The following is a 17,411-nucleotide window of genomic DNA, read 5'->3' on the forward strand; positions in this document are numbered from 1 at the left end:
TGGGAGATACTCATTCATCAGTCTTTATGCTTAGAGAAAGTATATTTCTAAATGGGGACTGGAATGGAATCTTGGAAAATAGGACTTGAACCATTTAAGTGGTTTAAGAGAAGAGAGATACATATTGAGACGAGAAGACACAAGTCTTTGACCAGCTAGGCTTTAATATGAAGCCACCAGGATTCCCATGGCAATGTTTAAGTTTCACATTATCCTACCCCTGCACTAAATAAAATCCATCAGAAATACACAGAGATTGAACCAGGAAATGGGACGGAAAAGAGCCACAGTTTAAAGATAATGACCGCAAGAAGGTAGCTAGTCAAAAAGTGTAAGCCGTGTAAATAAAGGGGATGGGGTTACAGGAGGGTTAGAAACTGAAGGAAAGCAAGGGACAAAATCAACATTAAGATGGTGGTTACTGGCTTTCATCATTTTCTTCCGTTTGAACTTATCTCCTTAGGTGATTGAGTGCAATCTGAGAGCCTCTCGATCCTTCCCCTTTGTCTCCAAGACTCTTGGGGTGGACTTCATTGATGTGGCCACCAAGGTGATGATCGGAGAGAGTGTTGATGAGAAGCATCTACCCACACTGGAACAACCCATCATCCCCTCTGACTATGTTGCCATTAAGGTAATATTTTGCAATGTGTGCCATTTTATATGCAGATATGAAATTTTATAAGCAGAAATGGCCTGTGGATTATTTGTACTTAGAGAAACATTGACAACCATCAAACTAGCATAACCTCAAAACCAGCTAGCCAGGTGGATTATATCCCATGTTTCTGCAGCTGATACATGTTGGTGCTGGTTTAGTTAGCAACTCAAAATTCTAGGCAATATTGTTTAGGACAAGGATGAACTGTGAATAGACTCCAAGAATTCATGAGTCTATAAAAGTTATTACCCTGAGGGGTTGGTTAAATTCTTACCACCTTGGCTGCCATTTCTTAGTTTGTACTTTATTCAGTGGTACAGATTTTCCCTTTTGGAAAATTGAAATGACAGTTTATAGTGGTGCTATGAAGGCGATAGATTTAAAATTATAGTTTGATAATACTTTAATCATAAAGCCACTATATTTCTCTAGCTGCCTCAGTATATATATTGTACTCATAATTATGAAAGCTTTGATGGACAGATATGAGCATTTATGATATAGACAAATACATTTGAATCTCTTAGATAAAACATACATAATGAAATTTATTGACATTGTGAAATATAGTTAATTTATGCGACATTGGCTATGATGTGTAATTTATGTGATATTGGATGTCTTTAAAGTCAGGGTTCTCAACCTGTGGGTTGTGATGTCTTTGGGGGGATCAAATAACCTTTCCACAGGGGTCTCATATTAGATATCCAGAAAATCATTGTGATTCATAGTCAGGGAAAAATTATAGTTATGAAGTAGCAATAAAGATAACTTTATGTTGGGGTCACCACAACATGAGGAACTGTACTAAAGGGTCACAGCACTGGGAAGGTTGAGAACCACTGCTTTATAAAGATTCCATTCTTAGATGTACTGGTAGCTCCAGTCATGATTCTGCTTCTGCTGAGACACCAACTTCTGACTTTAGGTTAAGTTGTTTCTAGGAATCAAAAATAAAAAGTTAGTGAGTTAGGATTCTTTGGATTGTATGGTGTGTGAAGATGAGATTGTATTTTTTTCACTGCTAAGACACATAATACACATGAATTTTAAATTTAAGATCAGAAGGTATTAGTCAACAAAAATATTTTCTCACTATAGACACTAATATATTTTAAAATATTTTTATTAATAACAGGAAAATTTCTTATTTTTATAAATTATGTACATTTATAGGAATATGTCATAGTTTCAACTAAGGAAAATTTCAAAATCCACTGATTTTACCTCTTCCTTCATAGATTTCAGTGTATACAAACATTATTTTTTTCAAGGTCCTTATTTGATGTCAATTTTAGAAGACCTAGTGTGGCTGATGGGAAAGAGTCAACAGCAGAACAGAAAAGTGGGAAGATAGGAGCATATAATAACTTTATTAAGATCATCCAGTAAACTCATCCCAAGCTCTTTTCCCATGACTTAGAAAGTGGGGCTATCAATGGAAGGATCGTCTAGACCAGATAAACAGGCAAATGTTAAGAAGTAAGAACTCAGTCCTCAGGAGCCACACTGATAAAATAATTGAAAAGAAAGCACTTCAGTGTTCTTGCTTGAATGAAAAAAGGAGAGAAAAAAATGTTTCCGAGCAGAATGTTTTTCAAAGCTTTTAAGAGGCGTCAACAACACTTTAATATCTCAGAAGTCAGCTCACAGACAGCCATGTCTGGCAAGGTGGCTTGCTACAAGTTCAAATAAATAAGGAGAGGAATGTTCCAAGAGCCTATCAAGGAAAATATGTTTGAACTCTGTGTTTGGGAGACTCATGCCCAGTAGATGTTGTTTGAAATAGCTCCAATAAGAATATATGCAGGCCAGATTAGCAGTACTGGTCTAGACTAGTCACAGGGGATACGTTTACAGAAATCATTTGTGATTACTTCACCCAACTTTTGGGCAAGGAGTACAAACATCTTCTTGGAACAGAATTTTAAAGCTATTTTTCAAGTCAGATTTTCGGGCCAAAGTGAGTTTATTTTTTCTGCACCCTGGCCTGATGAATCCTGTGAGAGATGAGTCCTTTCATCCCTTTATCTCATGGTTTCCTTCCCTGTTGCGTCTGACAGGCTCCCATGTTTTCCTGGCCCCGACTGAGGGATGCTGATCCTATTCTGAGATGTGAGATGGCTTCTACTGGAGAGGTAAATAGTTAATGATCCATGAGTACTTTTGTTAAGATGACTTAGAAATCTATTCTATGATCTGAAATATGGCCATGTAAGGAAAGTCATCATTGGCAAGAGAAACATAAACTTCATAAGCTTTACCCTCTTCAGAGAACTCAAGGTATAGGAAGTTTGGATTAAAGAAAAGTCTTCTACCTTTTGTAACAAGTTGTGTGAACCTGGGAATTGAGAATACAAGTGTACTTAATTCATTATTTTATCAGGGTAAAGCAAGGATGCAATCCTGATATTACCCAGTATGAACAACAGTCATGTATTTCTCTAGACATATGAGTATATCCTGTGTCATTCTCTCTAAAGTTCTCACATACTTCTGTAATAACAGAGCCTCTGGCTTGCTATGATTGAAGCAGAGTGTCATGTCTTTATTACAAATGTGTAGAATGTCATCATTATAAAGGCTGTAGATGTGAATTGTGGAAATTGTGAATATATGAAAAATCCCAGCCCACCTTAAAGATGACTGCCAGCTTCAACCTCTTGAGACTGGTCTAAAAAACTATAATGGGACTGGCCACTGGATGTCCCTCTTCTCTTGTGTTGGAATTGTGTCAAGTGAAGGTTTCTTTAAGAATGTGAAATGTGTTTTCTCATAGAGAGCTGTCAGATTCTAGAAAGTTCTCTACATGTCAGTGTCAGGACATTTTATGAATCACCTAGCCCTTGACAGATGTACTCGCTCCCACCTTCAGCTCTCATCTGTGCTCACTGGAGTGGCGTCACCAGACTATGAAGCATCATTCTCTCTCTTAGCATTAAGGAAAGAATCTAAATAGGGGAATATTTAATTGCAATGAATGCACGATATTTTATATGGTTGCTTGGTTACAAGCAGGAGCTTTGATGAGAAGCCAAGTGGGACCAGGAGATGGGCAGTGAGGGATGCGTGACTGTGATGATATAGTGGCATTCTTAGAAAGTGGCTCTTGATCCTTTTCCCACATCTTCTAATTGAGCTGGAAAACAGGCCTAGCTGTGTACTGTTGGTATCACATTATTCCCAGATAAAGGATGCTGTTTCAGGTGCATTCTGATCCCATGATTCTGCTTTCAGTGGATGCAGAGCAAGAAAGGGAGAGGTCTCGTTCTCTTCTCCTGCTTCTCTAGGGTGACACGATTGTTTTCGGGGTTTATGTCCTCTCCGTTTATACAATGAGGAGAACAGGAACCACCTAGAAGCTGGTCCGACTTGTTGTCTCCTTTCTAAACCATAAAAAGATTTCTTCTTCTAATATTAAAGTCGTATTTCCAGGTGTCATCAAGTATGATGTTTTAAATTCTGTTTCATAACTGAACACGGAATAATAAATCTAGTTTAGAAATCTCAGCTATGCTTCAAAGACACTTTTATAGTATTTAAGTGGCTTGTTTCAGAGCTGCATAAGCACCCAGTTTCTTATCTAATCAAGGGGCATTTTATTTTATAGGGGTAAAGCGAGGATGCGATCCTGATATTTACAGGACTTTTTGACTTTGCTGGGTTACCAGCTTTGGGTACTTGCACTTCTGATCAGACTGCAGGGTTCCTTTCCGTGGAAGTGAGACTCATTAACTTCCACTGACATTGCTCGAGTTGATTGGCCAGTATATGACTGATTAAAATGTTCACTGTGGAGTGAAAAGCAGGCATATACTTGTGGTCAGCTGAAGGTTATACTCATGAGAACTTTCCGTGCCCCGTTAGAGTCATTTGCTTAAAGAGTGAATTCAGCCGTCAGCATTATTTACTATAATGGTGACTCTGAATGTGTGCCAGATGATATGTGCAGAATTGACTCCCATCATGTTAAAATACACCACTTGTCCTCTAGTTATGGCGGTCGTTTGACTTGTAATTACAGTGTACAGAAGTTACCCTAGGGAAATCTCTATAGACCCTACCAATTTGTGGGAGCTTGGCATTTTTTCCTTTCCCTTCTTTACGTGTGGCTTGATGCACTGCAGGATATTTTGGTTCCGTTTATGAGAGTGATAAAAGAGAATAAACTCTCGAGATTTTCATATACTTATAGCATTTCTTAGGCGGCTTTCTCCCGAGGTGTCAGGGGTGATTTTTACACCAGTGGGTCAGGAGTCTGTCATTGCCGTCATTCCTCATCTGAGCTCATACACTGCTGCATGGTACACATGAAGTTTACAGTTATTTAAACACTAACTCACATTAATATTTGGAATTTTACCACATTACACACCAGAAAGCTGTGATTTGTATCCAAATAACTTGTAGTATAATCCAGTAATCCAGTGTGTTGTTCCACTGAGTGTTGTTGAGTTGGAAAGGGGTTGCTTAGTCATTCATTATGCTTAATTAAAAACGTAAGATACATCTGTCCTGGCCAGCCATTCAATCTTTGCATACAGGCTACCTGGTCTTTGGAAAATACTGATAAAATCTGGAGAAGGAGTTTATCAGTACATTGCTTTTCGTTTGTTTTTCTTTTTCTTTTTTTCTTTCTCCTTCTTTTGCAAGTGTATTAGATTGTTCTTCCCTTTCCTTATCTTATTTTATTTTTTTAACTTTAATCCTAAACAGGTGGCGTGTTTTGGTGAGGGCATTCATACAGCCTTCCTAAAGGCAATGCTGTCCACAGGGTTTAAGATACCTCAGAAGGGCATTCTGATTGGCATCCAGGTGAGTGGTGTGTGTCTGCTCTCATCCTCAGGTAGCACACTGATAGTGACTGGGATGTTAATTATGGCATAAAAGCAAGGGAGATTGGTTACATTTCTTGGAAAATTCTTATTTTTGCTCCTGTGGTATTCTCCTGCAACAGCAGCAGATACAAAATAAACTAAGGAACTGAAAGAAAAATGTCTCCAATGAAGGTACATGTATTTTGGAAGGGGCTACATTAGAAAAGCAATGGCCACTTATTGCTTGATTAGACCTTTTCTCTGTATTTTTCTCATTTTTATCAATTTATTTAGAAGGCTCTACAATGTACTTGGTCAAACTCATCCTTTGCCCTCTCTCCATCCAGGTCCACTCCTCCTTTCCTTCCTCCCCAACTTTGTGTTCTGTATCTTTTTAAACTTCCTAATTATAGTTTGTGCTATCCATATATTCTTGGATGTGGGGTCTTCAATGAAGGTGGCCAACCCAACAGGGGCTACATTCTTAAAGCAAATTAGTGTTCCCTATCCCAACAGTTACCAAGAAGTCCTTGGGTAGGTATGAACTTCAGGAAGAAGGGAAGCCTCCTTCATGCTGCAATTTTGTCTGGCTTGAGCTTATAAGTGTCTGTGCTCCTTTTTTATGTCTATAGGCCAAAGCAAGATAAGATGACTATATATGCATATTTTAACACAATAAAAAAAAAGCACTGTTGGTTTATTGCAAACCAGGTGTAAATATATCTCAGGGTAAAGTTTTGAATATAAAATGTCTGGAACTTTTTGAAGTAATTATTGCAACAGTATATACATGTTTTTTTATTTCCTAAAAAAATAATTGTATATACTTCTCAAGTGGTCATTCATTATGACTTGAGATTAGCAATTCTTATACCCTTTAAAAACAATGACTGGTCATATATACCTCCCCTGCTGTGACTTTAATAAGCTCAAACCCTGCATGAGGTTCTCAAAAAAATCAATAAAAACATAATTAGTACAGAATCAGGTATTCTCAAGCCGGTGGGTGATTATTATAAATGCTGCCTCATTAGGGTGTCTTAATATTAGCAAATTGGACTCTGGAGGCTGTGCAGGTACTCACTTTAGAGAAGTTACTGGAGACTAAGTTGAGATTTTGCTTTATGAAGGTGGCAGAAGGACGATGATGAGGACTCAGAACAGAGGCTAACAAGATGACTTGTTACATGAGGCTTAATGGCAGTTTAGAGACAAATCACATCATAAGAGGGGCTCATTGTGTTATAAATGGGTACTAAGTATTATTAAGTCCCAACTAGGAGAATATTGGCCCAACTTCCAGTGATGGCTTAAAGTTTAATGTGAGACTTGGGGACATTCAGAGGAGACCATGCCCTTAGCCCTTATCTTCACAACTAATCAAAACACTGCTAACATTTTCAAATAGCAGTTTAAGGAGGCAGTGATGTATAAAATTGTGGCTTGTTTGTTTCCAGTGCTGCAGGGAAATGTGCCGCAAAATTAATTTGTTCCTATGAAATATTTGTGGGGTTTGGGCATCAGTGAACAGAATTTTGCTTTGTAGGAAAAGGAGGAACTTTATGGAGGGGAGAAGAATATTTTCTGAGCAACGAGATTTTATTAATTAAAATTCTGCCTTTGAATACATTCTTTTTAAAACAATCTTTCATCAGCTACCTGAGTTATTACAAAGAACATTCTGTTTGTGTCTGAATGGCAATCATTGGGGTTTTAAATATATTTTAGTACAAGGTTAAATGTAGTTTAAAAATGATTTAAAAATATATTTACTGAAATATCTACAACTGAGGAAATTGATCAGTACAACTGTAGCCTCTAGAAATAGAAAGAATATAATTTCCTACTTATTTGATGAGAGGCAAGGAACACCTACAATTCCCAACATTTAATGTTTATGCAGTCTCTGTAATTCACAGTAATTTTTAAAAAGTGCTTAGTCTGATCACTTACACTGAAAACATGGCAGAATAGACTAGGCAGAGAGCCAACAGTTTTAGGACTTAGAGAAACTATCTCAGCTAGAAAAGGATCTACTCTACACTCGTATTTTCACCTAGACTTCACGGTTTGATCCAGTCACCTGGTTTTGTATTTCAAGATACACTTTGAGCAAGCATTTTAGCCTGTTATCACTGGATCAGAGGCATTCATCATAATTCTTTCAAATATATGGTCAGAATGGAAAATGAGTTAACATAAAATCAATATAGAAATGAAGACCAGGGCTAGAAAGTATGTCTGAAAGCACCTGTTTGGGGGATTTATTCAATTAAGTTATGAGGGAGGAGTTCACATCTGCATCTCAGTTTCTTAGGGTGGTCACCCACATTTTATGACGCTGCCACAGGCTTCAGAGAACACCGAGAGTCGTATCATTGGTGAGAAGTTCCTTTATCCTTCCTCCTCAAAGCAGTGGAGAGGCTGTTCAGCTTCCGTCCCATTTATAGTGAAGGTCTTTTCCCTTGTCACACCCCCTGAGTTAAGTACATGTTCTGGGCAGAAATAATTAATAATTAACTTAGACTCATTCAGTTGATACAAGTTCCAAGAGAAAACAGAAAACAGACAGCCTCTAAGTAGAGGGCAAAGTGACTCTGAGATGGAGAATGACTTCACTTACTGTCATAGGATGAAAACATTTAAAAATAAGCATCTATTACTAGCAGATTTTGAAATATGTACAGAGGTTTGTGTGTGTGTGTGTGTGTGTGTGTGTGTGTACTTGCAGGTATGTGGCATTTTGTTCAATCTATATTTCTCTTTCCCATTGTAATCTTTTGCTCACGCATTCTCTCTCTTGACCCTTCTTATGTCAGATTCCAGGATCAAATCATCCCGGAAGTTTGAAATATTTGTGCCATCAATCTTGTGTACCTAGGATTTAGGAGAAAGGAAGAGTTGGGATGCAGATTTTAACCAAGCATCTCTGTTTGCAGCTTGATTGCCCTGTGCACTCGGGCTTTACTAAGAAGTCTTCCACATTCCATTACTTTTGCAACCTAAGAATCATAACATGGGTTTAGGACTCAACAGAATCAGCCTTGATTTCTCTGCAGTTATTCCAGTCACCTTTCATCCTGTCACGATGTATTTTTAGTTGCTATGAGGAGGCAATCTGCCTTGTTTTGAGGGTTTCTAGAACACCCTTTGACAATGAGTGATTTACTCTAGAGGAGATGGAGCGCTCTCTCTGTGTTTCGCCCTCTGATTGGCCTATTCAGTGATGCTGGGGAAGTGGTAAGCACCGGCCCGAAGGCCTGACATCTGGGCTTCGGCACTGCTTCGAAACACAAAGCAAGCGTTTATTTGAAAAGACATTTCATGTCTCCAAGTGACATGAATAACCTTTTATCTTAAGAGGCATCATTAGGAACAACCACACAGTTGTCAATCCAGGAAACCCTGTAGCATCCACAGACATCACTTGGCGTTTACTTGGCTTTCCCTTTGGCGGTCGGAAGTTGGATTAGTGTGAAAAATGATCACTGAAGGAAATAGATATGTATTCCACACTCAAAAGAACCTTTTCCTTATAACTATTTCCAAGAACATAACCTACCTTGTGTTTTCACCTTTACCAAGGAGTGGATTCTTACGCAGATATTTTCAATCAGCTCTTAAATCTGAGGCTACTCAGATGCAAACTGACAGCGGTAATTTCTTTTTGTAGAGAGGCTGTTTTATGTGTCACAAGTGTTCAATACATGTTTGATAGAAGTTTATAATGTGACTATGAAAGCCAACACCCCACACCAGAAGGCAGAGTGGTTCCCTGGCCGGGAACTGCCAATACTGTCATGTTGGATATTTATCTTTCTCACTTGGGGGATGGCACCGAAACAGCTCCATAATGAGGTCCTGCCTGGTATCTGCAGGTCTTAGAGGACTTGCTGACTTATTTTAGTTTAAAGTGGCAGAGGAAAAAAAATGCATTATGGTATTCGTCTCTCAATGCTTTTCATTGTGACTTTGGTCAAGGTTAATGGATCTTGACCTCAAATTGAAAAATGAGTCAAGGATAACATCCACAGCCTCATTTGATTCCACTGCTAAACTAAGCATGCCTCAGGATGACCCACAGAGTTTGGAAACCGTGTATGACCAGGATACCCACGTGATGCAATCCAAATGGGTGGAGCCTAAAGTTCCCTAGTTTTAATAAATTCAGACAATGCTGATGCTATTGCTTTGGACATCTGGGAACCGCCTTACCTGTAGCAGTTCATTTTAGAGACCTAAAGAAAAATGGGTTGTCATTTCATTATTACCCTCGTGTCCTCAGTGGCCTTTTGCTAAACGAATGTTTAAGAGATTGCAAGTCATTAGTTAAGTGCGTGATGAACGCACTAATTACCCAGGTATTAACTGAGACCTCTCATTTAGTACAAGCCTGAGTCTATCCTGTGTCTATCGGAAAGTCCAAATGTTACCTATGAGGGAGATTTGGTAAAAGGAAGAGATCCATTTTGCATGTTTCATATCAAGAAACCTTAAACTAGGAGGCTAATGTAGATCATCTCGTTTATCCTTGTCTCCCAAGCAAGACCACAGGAGCGTGTGTCCTGATCTGTGTAGTATATATGTGAAAGACTGCTTCATACTGCATTCAACTGTCCTATTGTCAGTCAGTAGAAGTTATTCTGTTCTCTGTTTTCTCTGTTGTATTTTATAATTCTATTTTATTTTTATATAGAACCGTGAACTGATGGTATCTAAATGCATTTATTCCAGAGTGGAAATATAAAGCTACTATTTGGGGGCACAGTGACAATTCGTGTTCTAGAAGGCTGTCATGAATAACCCCTGTGCCTGCCTTAGCTCAGGTCATTCCACTGCATTTATCTTTTCTATTTGCCAATAGTTTCTTCTCATAAAACTGCAGTTCTGGGATTGAGAGGGTCAGAATCTACAAAAAAAATTTATGTTTGAACATAGTCTTTGGAGTCATTCTTTAGAATTTAGATCTTTTCTCAGAGAACATTTGCATGCAAATATTAGGGGAATTTATGGGTAGAGCATCATCAAAATTGTACAAGGAATCAGATATGTTTTTAATTCTTAATTTTGGCACTAGAAATAAGATCTTATCCATTTTTTTTTTTTAAATTTCACTAATGTGATTTCCAAATTGACCAGAAGACATTTACAGGAACAGCCACAGTATAGCTTCAGTTAAACAAAACCTTTTAAAGTAAAATTTGCTAAATTATTTCACTGAAGGAAGAACAGATATGATCTAAGTATATAAAATTTTAAGCTGCTCAGAGACTAAGGAACTCATGATAATAAAAGCAAGGTCAGAATTTAATGTGTGAATAGGAGACTTATCTTTGTTTATGTCATCCTGAACATTGTCTGGTAAATCTAAACTCTTCAACACTTGGGATTTTTAGAAGGGCAACATCTGGTGGCAATGGGCAGGACTCTAGGGAAATGGGGTACTTCCTGGGGTCCTAGGAAGGATACAACAGCAGACTGATAGAAACTTGGAAAAATGGGCTGGACCATTAGGAAAACCCATGTGGAAATGATTGCATATAGAGAGAAAGTTGATTTGGGCTATAATAAATGGAAGAAGAATCCAGGATTGAAAAGTAGGATACAGGGACAGGAATCTTATCTCCGAGAAGCTGGAAAAGAGCAACTATCTTAAGATGTTAGTATTAATCAATATTTCAGGAGAACTGCTATTATCCCAGAAAGAGCTGATCTTGAGTATTAGCACTCTGTAATGATTGCTAAGAGTTTTTCCTACTGGTCAGTGACAATGACCCAGTAACACAAGTACTATGGCCACTGTACTGAAGGGATGAGGAGACTCTCTCAAAGCAAAGCTAAACTAGGAAACACAAATGAGTGAATTGTGGAGCCTCAAGCAAGAGGATCTTTATCATCATCCGTTTAGAAGAAGTGAGGCCAGAGGTATCAAGTTTGCTGAGCATAGACTTCTACTGAATGGCAAAGCCAGGGTTTGAAAGGAACTTAACATTTTAGGGGCTCTTAGCACATGAACTTCCAGGTTGATGAATGAGGTATTAAAAGCAGTGTAAAAGTAGAACTCAGCAACGAGAGCAGGCTGTTTCAAAGAGCAAAACAACCAGGTGCTAGCAGGGCTGACTCGATGTTCAGATCTCAGCACAGCATCTCCTGGACCAGGCAAAAGAAAACAAAGCAAACAGACAAACAGTAACAACAGAACATGCGCAAAGACACTGTGTGGCTCTAGACAAAGATGGTGACGACTCAATGTGAATGAAAGGGTTTAAAGCTAGATAGGAGGCAGACAAGAAGACAACAGAAATGGAATCTCGCCTACATTGAAGAATAAATAACTCACACTAAGGGAAAAGCAACATATGAGTCTCATATTTATAATGGTGGGAGGGAGACCATGTTGAATATGTCTAACAAAGACCATATTTATCTAGACAGTGAGTTCTCTGAATTTCTTTTCCAGCAATCATTCCGTCCAAGATTCCTTGGTGTTGCTGAGCAGTTACACAATGAAGGTTTCAAGGTATACTCTCTTAGCTCTTTAAAAAACAAACAAACAAACAACAACAACAAAAAACACCAACCCCCCAAAAAACATAGCTTTCTTTCATCACTGAAAATTGTCCGTACAATAAAATATTGCACAAACGGGAAACCTGACTTCTTAATTTGGAAAGTTTGATTAACTTGATAATTTCAAAACTTCCACAGAGGATTATTGGTAGTTGATGATTGTTGGAGAAGGAGAATATCACTTTCTTCAGTGTTGTAGTTACTGGTAGGCTGTCCTGTCTAGTCTATTGTAAATAGCATCCTACTCACCTTGCAGTGAGAAACTCTAATTAAATTCAGTGAGTCACACATAGAAGAAAACATGAAAATAGGAGAGAACTCGTTGAGAAGAAGGGCTCTCATGAGAGAGAGGAGGAGCAGAGAAAGGAATACGGTTAAAACCAACTACAATTGGTTATATAAACACATAAAACTATCAAACAATAAAAGTTAAAAAATAAACTTTGCATAGACTAAACTAACTAGAAAGACTAGGTTTATCAAAATGACTACAAACTCAATAGCAGTTGTCAGCTCAAAATCTCGGTAGCTTTAGATGAAACATAATTTAGACACTAACACCAGTGTATTTCTGGATCTTTTCCTTTCCTTGATTCTGTGTGAGGTCATGGTTTCCAGCTGTTATAGTTACAGGCAAAGTGTCTTGGTAGCAAATTGCTCTGCACACAGCCTAATTCAGTAAAACAAGGTTATTCCCACAGCTCAGATTGGGCCTATGATTATGGATTTTGTGACCTCACATAAAATAATTTCGAAACAATGACTAATTTTTTTTACGAATGCAGTTTCAAAGGAGACTCTTAAATGTTTCCTCACCAAAAATATTTACACTTATTTAGAGTATCTGTACTCCAAATTTTGAATTCAAATGGCTACTGTTAGCTTCATACTTCTTCCCATGATTCTTTCTGTTCTTTCTATTGTAAGTGATCTTCTGTCAACTTCTTTAACAAAGGCTCCTTCTTTATAGTAACTGCATTTTCTATTTTAAATGCAGCTTTTTGCCACAGAAGCCACATCAGACTGGCTCAACGCCAACAATGTTCCTGCCACCCCAGTGGCTTGGCCATCTCAGGAAGGACAGAATCCCAGCCTCTCTTCCATCAGAAAGTAAGAACCGAATAGCCTGTTTTCCGAGATGGGAAAACAAAAGTTAAACCTAAAAGCTGAAGGAAAAGCAGGAGGTTAATGGTGGGAGCTAGCACAGTATGAAGGTCTCATCTCACTTGCTCTCAAATCTTTTCAAAAGTGTGTGTAGTTAACAAATTTACAAATGAGCCCATTTATGGGAAACAGTTTCATTCTTATAAAAAGTATTATTACTGTATGTGTGCACCTGTGTTAGAAAGCACCCCTCAGGTCCTTCTGGTAAGATTGCTTGACAGATACAAGTAAAATTATGAAGTATTTCTTGCAATGCTTTCTGTATGTATACATAGACTGTATACAAATACATGTGACTGATCATCTACATTTCGCTGAGGTTGTGCATCAAAGGATCAATCAATATACTGAATGGAGAAAACTGGCGTAAGCATTTTGATGATGTTATTAACAAAATGGTTGTTCCTTAGGCCACATTATCACCTGATATTTGTAAGGCATACTGTGTGAGGCTTCAGAAACAATGGTGCATATGTTTTTATAAAGTTACATGGTGCAAGGGCACAATAGATCCTTCTATGTTACTCTTGGATGTTATCGTTTACCTAATAACTACTATATACCAAATTATATGCACTATGGCATTTATTAAAAGTCAAGAAACCATTTTGCAATTAATGAAAAAAGTGATAACATGTATAGACCTTAGAAGCCTTCCATTGATGCTATGAGCCCCTTGCTTAGACTTTTGTAAAATGAATTCAGTTCTGCTTCATGCTTTTGGCATTTGAGTGCTTCATCAGTCCAACAACAGAATGTGACACAGGTTAATTCACAACCAGATATTCTCATGTTTTCTTGGGTCAAGTAGTGGGAAGCAGGCAGAGGGATAGATGCAGTATTCTGCTTGGGCTTTCAATGCTGGAGGGATCACCTCTTTCTAGAAACAAAGTGATTGTCTATCAGATTGTCAATTCTTGCTATATTGGGCAGTGTTTTCAAGAGCAAACAAGTTTTGAATCCTGACAGATTTTCACCAGAGTTCCTTCAACAACAAGATATAAATTATAATTCCCTGGTGAGTGCAGCTTGACCATCTGTGTAGAGGTAGAAAAGAGCAGGCAGTGGTCAGCTCTGTATGACACTGGTTTAAATGGCACTGAGAGAGGGACAGGGAGAGGGAGAGGGAGAGGGAGAGGGAGAGGGAGAGGGAGAGGGAGAGGGAAAGGGAGAGGGAGAGGGAGAGGGAGAGGGAGAGGGAGAGAGAGAGAGGGAGAGAGGGAGGGAAAGAGAGAGAGAAATTTGTGTTAGCAATCTTGAAGCTAACTATAAAACAGGTGTTGTCAACTGTAGGTTTTTATTTATTTTTTTCTTTTAGGTTGATAAGAGACGGAAGCATTGACCTAGTGATTAACCTCCCCAATAACAACACCAAATTTGTCCATGATAATTATGTGATTCGGAGGACAGCTGTGGACAGTGGAATTGCTCTGCTCACCAATTTCCAGGTGTGTTTCCTCTTTTAAATACAAGCCATATGTAGGTGTTACTTCTGGGTCTCCCTTCAGGAATGTTAACGACTCCTTAAATCAATCAGTCATTCTCTCTCTCTCTCTCTCTCTCTCTCTCTCTCTCTCTCTCTCTCTCTTTCTTTGTGTGTCCGTCTCTCTGTGTCCGTCTCTCTGTCTCTGTCTCTGTCTCTCTGTCTCTGTCTCTCTCTCTCTCTGTCTCTCTCTCTCTCTGTCTCTCTCTCTCTCTCTCTCTCTCTCTCTCTCTCTCTCTCTCCTTACAGCATTCAGAGCAGAGAGGGATTTTAATAGACTCTAAAACAATGGTGTTAATATGGTAGATCATTGCCTCACTGAAAAAGTTAGAGATAATCGAAAGTCAGGAATAAGAGTAGTTCTTTTATCACCCATTCAATTATCCTGTGAGTACAAAGCTATAGTACAATATGGGATGAAGATTGGAGGTGCTGTCTCCCTGTCTCCAAGTGAAAGCAGCTGCAGGAAAGCAATAGCTTATTGATCAAAGGTGCAGCTATAATACACATGCTTTTCCACATCACACCACACGCAGAAGATTGCATGAAGCTCACTCAATTTTATTTGACTATGAGCTACCAGAGTTCTCACAGAAAGAACCACATATCTGAGTTTAACTAATGATCTGTGTACTGTAGGTTTTGCCTAAGTTAGTTTTTATCCTCACTGGGGGTAGGAGAAGTTGATCCGTGCCGAAGTCTGAGCTCTGAAAGAACCAGCATCACATCTTTCATTCCATACCCCTTTGAAAACTGGGAGCAGAACTTGTGACTTTTCACTCCTGATTCATCCTGCATTCACTTTCATCTCTTACAGGTTGCTAACATTCTTGACATTTTCTTTCAGGTGACCAAACTTTTTGCTGAGGCTGTGCAGAAAGCTCGTACTGTGGACTCCAAGAGTCTGTTCCACTACAGGCAGTACAGCGCTGGAAAGGCAGCATAGAGCAATATGCTGGTCTAGTGAATTCATCCTTCAGTCAGCAGGAGCCACACTGTACCAAAGGGACTGGTCCCAGCCTATCGCCAGAAATGGATGTTGTTGCCAAACCTTATTTTTGGTTTCCCTGTTCTTAGTAGTCTGTATCTTTAACCACTGAATTGTTGTCAGTCACTGTTTCAAAACCATCAGGTTCTTCCCAAGTCTCTTGTTCTTCACAAGGAATCCAACCATTCATACATTATCTTTTGTAGACCGACTTGTAACATTTCATGGTGCTGGTTAACAACAATTGAAGTAAAAATAGTTGCTGCCCTATCTCCTAAATTCTATACTCTAAACATACTCTCATTTTTAAAGTAGCTTCTGCCACACCCAGAGTCCACTAACTGGACAGATTACCATGAAATTTCATTAAAATAAAATGTGGATTTAATTTATGAATGGCATTATGATGTTTGTGTATTGGTATTTTTTGGGAAATGATTCTCATTTACATAGCCAACCTAGAAATAGCATTTCTTCTTCCCATAATATACAATGTGAGATTGGATTTCTTTGATAGATCCTTGCTTGAGGTTTTGGAGGATGTCAGCAGATGTCAGAGAACACAGAAGTGGTTATATTCTTGATATTCTTTTTAGATTTTAACATAAGCCAAGTGAAACATATAGACTCATGATATTTGCCTTTGGCTAAAATTTTGGAACACTTTAGAAGTTCCTGTTCCTTTTGTATGATGGATTCTGAGTCTCACTTGCATTCTGCATTCCACACATATTACGCATATGGCCTCCATCCCTTGACATGCTAGATGTTTTTCTTTCAAGGTAGCTTTTGTTGCTTTTAAGTGTTTTGTTTATTACTGTGCCTTAATTGTGAACTTTTAAATAAAATACTATTGAGTGAAAATGTAGTTGATTTGTTTTTATTTAACAAAATAAAATATAATAACCATCACTTTGAAGTTGGACAAAGTGAATCAGCAGAAACTAGATTGTTGGGGGGAGGGTGGCAATGGGGGGAGGATGGGGAGGGGAACACCCATAAAGAAGGGGAGGGGGGAGGGGGATGTTTGCCCGGAAACCGGGAAAGGGAATAACACTCGAAATGTATATAAGAAATACTCAAGTTAATAAAAAAAATTGTCAAAAAACAAAACAAAACAAAAAAAAAAAGAAAAAGAGCCCAAGAGAAAGCACAAGAATTAGAGACCCACTTGTTCACAAACTCAGAAGTCCAGTGAAAATACTAAACTAAAAGCCATAATATATGTAGAGGACCTGTTGCAGACCCGTGTCTGCTCCGTGATTGCTACTTTAGTCCCTGTGAGTTTGTGTGAACTTTGTTCAGTTAATTTAGAGAGTCTTATTATTCTCGCGTCCTCCATCCCCTCTGACTTTTACATTTTTTCTACCTCCTCTTCTGTGGAGATCCCTGAGCTTTCTGTGGGGAGGGGATTTGATGAAGACATCTCATTTAGAGCTGTGTATTCCAAGGCTTCCCTCTCTGCATAGAGTCTGGCTGTGGTTCTCTGTATTGGTTCTCATTTGCTGCAGGAGAAAGCATCCATCTCTGATGATGGATGTCTGAGAAAGGCACTGATCCAGAAGTAGAGCAGAATATCATCAGGAATCATCTTATTGTCTTTTTTAGACCAATAATATTTGGGTTTACCCTAGGACTCTGGGCTATGCAGTCTCTGGTTCTTGGTCCTTCACGCTGCATTGAGTATTGGTACCATTTCATGGAGTAGGCCTTAAGTCAAATCAGACA

General features: G+C 38.6%; 1 protein-coding gene across 2 annotated transcripts in view; it reads left to right on the top strand.

Annotated features, from left to right (window-relative positions):
* Nucleotides 1–16,547, top strand: part of Cps1 (carbamoyl-phosphate synthase 1) — a 122,877-nt gene extending 106,330 nt beyond the window's left edge. The window contains exons 33-39 of one of the 2 annotated variants that reach the window (NM_017072.2): nt 464–634; nt 2,725–2,799; nt 5,378–5,476; nt 11,939–11,998; nt 13,046–13,158; nt 14,531–14,660; nt 15,543–15,641. In NM_017072.2, the coding sequence (NP_058768.1) occupies nt 464–634; nt 2,725–2,799; nt 5,378–5,476; nt 11,939–11,998; nt 13,046–13,158; nt 14,531–14,660; nt 15,543–15,641 (747 nt within the window). Of the gene's footprint in view, nt 1–463; nt 635–2,724; nt 2,800–5,377; nt 5,477–11,938; nt 11,999–13,045; nt 13,159–14,530; nt 14,661–15,542 lie in introns of both variants that reach the window. The other variant, XM_017596592.3, reaches the window with a different exon arrangement.
* The last annotated feature ends 864 nt before the right edge of the window (nt 16,548–17,411 follow it).

This window comes from Rattus norvegicus, chromosome 9, assembly GCF_036323735.1.
Source record: "Rattus norvegicus strain BN/NHsdMcwi chromosome 9, GRCr8, whole genome shotgun sequence".
Classification (NCBI taxonomy): Eukaryota; Metazoa; Chordata; class Mammalia; order Rodentia; family Muridae; genus Rattus; species Rattus norvegicus.